This window comes from Octopus sinensis, linkage group LG24 (assembly GCF_006345805.1).
Source record: "Octopus sinensis linkage group LG24, ASM634580v1, whole genome shotgun sequence".
Classification (NCBI taxonomy): domain Eukaryota; kingdom Metazoa; phylum Mollusca; class Cephalopoda; order Octopoda; family Octopodidae; genus Octopus; species Octopus sinensis.
Window position 1 is genome coordinate 8,286,276 of NC_043020.1, and position 6,110 is coordinate 8,292,385.

The following is a 6,110-nucleotide window of genomic DNA, read 5'->3' on the forward strand; positions in this document are numbered from 1 at the left end:
CGATTAAATGCTTTTGATTCTTCAATAAGTCTGCGTAGGCATATTATCTGGCTCAGCATTGAGCGCCCATATCTGAATCCATTTTGGTTCTTTCAGAGCAATGGTTCAACAAAAAGGACAAGACGATTTAGGATCAGTTTGTTGTACAGTTTTGCAGCAATTGACATTAGAAATATACCCCTGTAGTTGGTGACGAGGGATAAATCACCTTTTTTGGGTATTGGAATGATTTGAGATTGGTGCCAGATCTTTGGAGCGACAAAGGTGGAAAGTGTGTGAAATCTATCATCCTTCCAAATTATAGCTGGGATGTTGTCGGGACCAAATGCTTTCGAGGCTTTTAGTTGTTTGGTGGCTGCTGTTAGTTCAAATATGGTAAAAGGGGAGGTGTTGATGTCCAGCGTGTCTGATATAGGCACACTTGGGATAGTGGGGTTATCAGGGATTTTGGCATTCTTCCCAAGGAGGTTTTTAAAATGGGTTGACCAATTTTCTAAACGCTTCTTAGCTGATCCCCCTTTGATTCTAATTGATGACCCAGAATTTTTGCCTGATAGGTCTTTGATGGATTTCCAGGCGAGATGGTGTTTTTTACTAATGTGCTCTTTGGATAGTTTACTAATTTTGCCATTGATAAAGTCAATGGGTACTTACCTCACATGAATAGATTATGTTTTTAGCTCGACAATCTCCACGTAAAGGACATTTGGATGCACTTATGCAGTTGCATCCGAACATTGCATTTCCCAGTCATGTGTTATTAGTCCTAGGGTAGGTAATTAGTGTATGGTTATTGTGGGGGTAGCTACTGTGGTGGGTGGAAGTACTGCTAGTCTTCTCGTCACTGATACTGTTATTATCGCGATTGGTGTTGCTTAAGTTGTTTTGGTCTATATTGTTGGAACTGTGTTCAGCGTTGTTATTATTATTAATGCTAGTAATATGGCTATTGCGATAGGTATGATAGATTTCACGGTTATTTCTCAAAGTGGGCAGAGGTATTACATTAAGTGTAGGAGCAGTGTCATCTTCATGATGTATATCGTTGATGGGTGTAGTGCTGCTTCTGTTGGTGTGACGGGTGTTATTACTAGCGGTTCGGGTATTATGGTTGCCGTCTCGATTATTGCTATTATATTGACTACTGTCTGGATTCTTGGGGTTCGATTGGTCATAATTATTTGTTCCTAATCTAGCTGTTCCGATTTTAATATTGTTATGCTTAGCTATGAGGCAGCTCATGTTGGGTAGGGTAGAGTAGGATATCCTAATGGTTTTGTTAGAGAAGATACTTCTATACTTATGGGTGGGTGGGAAGTTTTGGGAAATTATAGAGAATATTTTCTTGCATAATTTACCCTTAACCGCTATGTTGTATGGTATGTTGTACCATATATAATTACGTAATCTACTGTTTCTGCCCCTATGCCCTCTAATATGATTGGTGTTACTCTCGTCGGAAGGGTTTTCATTAACTACCGTTCTATTGGTTCGACTCCTTTCTGTAAGTTGCTGAGTCCTGTTAGAAATTAAATTAGAATTTGCATTAGCTGGAACTGTGTTGTTATTACCATTATTTAGTCGAATTTGTTTAGATCTTAAATGAGTAGCTCTGGAATTCCGAGTTCGTCTATAAGGGGGAGTTTTATAGTTGACGGGAGTTCCTGGTGGTTCTACATAGGATATTTTCTGGGTATACCCAGCACTAGAGAGGGCCTGGTTGTAGTGATGTGCGTAATTATTGAATATATTCTTGTTGGAGGATAGCTTAGTAAGTCTGTTTGAGATGGCTTAGACCGTGGTATTAATCATACAGGGTGGGTGGTTGGAAGAGGTGCTGATGTAACTAGTTGTTTCTTCGGGTTTCCTATATGGGTAGTGAAGGTGCTTGTCCAAGTCCAACGTAACATCTAAGAAGTATTAGTCATGAATTCTAGTTTTAGATTGAAAGATTTGAAGAATAGTCTGATCTTTTTTCTAATTCTTTCTAGTTTACTCTTATTATTAGTGGGGTATAAGAAGAGAGCGTCGTCTCTGTAGAGACCCCCCCTGTAGGTCTGGTACCTCTGAGAATAGCTTCTTAAGTAGGTAGGCCCCGACCAAGTCACTTACCTGAGCTGAATCGCTCGAGCCCTTAGCCACATCGAAGTTCTCGGGGGTATTGGATCTGGTCCAAAGCTTACCGTCAAATTCTATTATAGTTTTTCTAGCTAAGAGTATAATGTCAATCTTTTCCCTGTCTATAAGCGAAAGGTTGCGGGCATATATAAGGGATTTGTTAAGCAAGATGGGGGATATACTGGCGTAGTAGTTAGCTATGTCAAACTGAATAAACGAGTAGTTGGGTCTGTTAGTGATTGTGCTAAACCACTCCAGCACATCATCGGTGTTAATCCATAGGTGGAGCGGGATGTGGGGTTTGATGCATGGGATCACTTTGTCTAGAATAGTTTTACTGAGCCTGCCTATATCCGATTTAGTCGGACAAATTAACCTTACTCCTACGTTTTCCGGGAAATTTTTCTTGTGGTCCTTAATGCTGATTTTAGGTTCCAGAGGTTTAACTGGTTCTGTCCTGTCTAGAAGGTCCAATTTTGTCATTACTTCTTTGATTTTATTGTTGATTTCCTTTAGGTTATCGGTAGATGTAGTCTTATATTTTTTGTTAAGTTTCCTCATGATGAGTGATTTGTAATGTTGGTAGTCCAATTTATATACACACACATTCAGCTATATACCCTCATACAGACTGAGAAAAAGAGGTGTTTGTGTGAATGTGTGTGGGGGGGAGTGCACACACACATACACAATTATATATATATATATATATATATATATATAGATGAGTGTATTTTTACCTTGTTAACAATTAACACGGAAAACAAAAGAATATCAAAGTCACCAGCATTTTGAAAAAAAAAAGCATGCAAAATAAGGGAAATAACCCTTATTATAATCCTTACAAAGTTACGTCCCATCCCCTATTTCATTAACCGTCTATCTTGGTACTGGTTAGTCATCGACGAATCTCACCTGATATCTTGTATAGTCAGTCTGACAGGTATAACTGCTGTCAGTGGAATTCTAGCAGCAGTTGAAGAATTACTAAAAAATAGCTATGATTCAGCATGAAACCATTGGTAGTAGATTGACACCAATCACTTTTAAATTTTACAAAAGTTTGGCTGGGGATGGTCACGTGAATGAGGAGGAGGCAGAGAAAATTCCAGTCTGACATCAAGGTTCTGGGCAGATCACAACACTGCGGCCCTGCTGTGTATGAGAGAGAACGGAGACCAGTGGCAGCATGATAGTGTAAAAGGATCTCGAGTGATAACCCAAGGACTGACTGCACCAGTTTAGGGAAGTGGATCAGGATATAAACACACACACACACACATACAGGTATACTCTTTTACTTGTTTCAGTCTGCGGCCATGCTGGAGCACCGCCTTTAGTCGAGCAAATCGACCCCAGGACTTATTCTTTGTAAGCCCAGTACTTATTATATCGGTCTCTCTTGCCGAACCGCTAAGTGACGGGGACGTAAACACACCAGCATCGGTTGTCAAGCAATGCAAGGGGGACAAACACGGACACACAAACATATACGCACACATACATAAATATATATACGACAGGCTTCTTTCAGTTTCCATCTACCAAATCCACTCACAAGGCTTTGGTCGGCCCGAGGCCATAGCAGAAGACACTTGCCCAAGGTGCCACGCAGTGGGACTGAACCCGGAACCATGTGGTTGGTTAGCAAGCTACTTACCACACAGCCACAAAAATTATTGCAACAAAATTGAAATTAGATTACTTATTTTTCATAAGATCGTTCTAATGTTCTGTAAAATTAATGTAACTACATGACATCATAAGCTTCAGACTTTTATTGTCGGAATTAGCAAGAGACGCAGGAGTGGCTGTGTGGTAAGTAGCTTGCTAACCAACCACATGGTTCCGGGTTCAGTCCCACTGCGTGGCAACTTGGGCAAGTGTCTTCTGCTATAGCCCCGGGCCGACCCAATGCCTTGTGAGTGGATTTGGTAGACGGAAACTGAAAGAAGCCTGTCGTATATATGTATATATATATATGTGTGTGTCTGTGTTTGTCCCCCTAGCATTGCTGGTGTGTTTACGTCCCCGTAACTTAGCGGTTCGGCAAAAGAGACCGATAGAATAAGTACTGGGCTTACAAAGAATAAGTCCTGGGGTCGATTTGCTCGACTAAAAGGCGGTGCTCCAGCATGGCCGCAGTCAAATGACTGAAACAAGTAAAAGAGTAAAGAGACGACAAGCAGTAGCAGACGACACAAAAAATCTGTGCAAGGGAAGCAACACGAGTTGTTGCATCCTTTTTGGTAGAATATTTTAACATTTTTTTTCCCCCCAATAAAAACGCCACAGACAATTTTTTTCAAGTAAGAGCTGACAACGAATAGTTTTAGATGCTAATAAATACTTATACACTTAGATTAGGTTTCTATCAATTCGCAATACCCTATGACAGATATAATCTTACGTTGTTACATAATACTTACATATGACAAGGGAAGCAAGTTCACATTTTGCTTCCATGGATGGAAGCACTCCGTCGGTTATGACGACGAGGGTTCCGGTTGATCCGATCAACGGAACAGCCTGCTCGTGAAATTAACGTGTAAGTGGCTGAGCACTCCACAGACACGTGTACCCTTAACGCAGTTCTCGGGGATATTCAGCGTGACACAGAGAGTGACAAGGCCGGCCCTTTGAAATACTGGTACAACAGAAATAGGAAGTAAGAGTGAGAGAAAGTTGTGGTGAAAGAGTACAGCAGGGATCACCACCATCCCCTGCCGGAGCCTCGTGGAGCTTTTAGGCGTTTTCGCTCAATAAACACTCACAACGCCCGGTCTGGGAATCGAAACCGCGAGTCCGCTGCCCTAACCACTGGGCCATTGCACCTCCACTTTGCTTCCAGAAAAAAACTGGTGAAAAGATAACGTGTGTAATTTTCAGCATTTATTCAACTAATATTTTATACTTTTTCAAATTACAAAACACCCTTAGTATAAAATGTGTTTTTTTGGGGTTTTTTTTTCATTTTAAAATAGCTGTATAATATGAACATGCCAATTTGATTCAAATATCTATGTGACAGAAAATTTTGGTCATTGCTTCCCCAGCCAGAAAGATCCCCCCCACACCCCTGGTACATGTATAAAAAGAGGTAAAGACCTGCTTCAATCATGAATGACCATGGAAGTACACCTACAAGGTTCTCCTCCGAGGCTCAAGTCCAAGCATGGCTGTTTCATGGAAGACCAGCAGTCACCCATGCATACCAGCCTCCTCTTTTCATGTCGTCCAAGGAAAAGGCAAAGGGGTCAATATGGTTTGGCACCAGTGACGTCGCAGCTCATTTCTACAGCTGAGTGAATTGGAGCAACGTGAAATAAAGTGTCTTGCTCAAGAACACAACACGCATACACATTTATATAGACATGTACACACACATTAACTAGAGAATATATGCACATCCCACACTTTCTGTGTAACAGGAACAAGAGATCTTTTAGTAAACGAACAGTCACGTAAACAAATTCAAAACATTAGAGTTCGCCAGTTAAATATACTAAAACACGGAGTAAAAGAACCCGTTCTGATCATTTTGGGTTTTGCAGTAAATCACTAAATCATCCATAACTTTTGTATTATCCTCTCAAATTACACCAAAATCTCAGGCAATAACAAATAATAGCGTATTTATTGTCTGTGAAAATTATAGAATATAAAACAACTTTGATAAAAAATTATATCTACTCAATCAGTGATGACCAGGGGTTAAACAACAACAACTGCAGCTCAAATAAATAAGCTTTATTATTAATATTAAAATGGAAGAGAAATTGGGGAGAAAGAGAAAAGGAACAAAAATAAAAAAAAACATTAATTTGAAAAACAAAAATAAAACTGAAAAGAAAATTTCTTTTTATTTACCTTATCAAGCAGGTGTGTGAGTAATAGCAGTGAGGCTTGGGTGACCTTCCCATTGAACATCAGGGTGGAATGTTGCTGGTATGTTGTTTGCAGTTGCTCCAGTCTGTACATGTCCTTGGAAG

The 6,110-nt window shown here is 40.2% G+C and overlaps 1 protein-coding gene across 1 annotated transcript; it reads right to left on the reverse strand.

Moving 5' to 3' along the window:
- Nucleotides 1-750: 750 nt before the first annotated feature.
- Nucleotides 751-1,242, reverse strand: LOC115224061 (nuclear transcription factor Y subunit alpha-like). Its single transcript, XM_029794862.1, has one exon. The coding sequence runs from the start codon at nucleotides 1,240-1,242 to the stop codon at nucleotides 751-753; it is 492 nt and encodes a 163-aa protein (XP_029650722.1).
- Nucleotides 1,243-6,110: the final 4,868 nt, after the last annotated feature.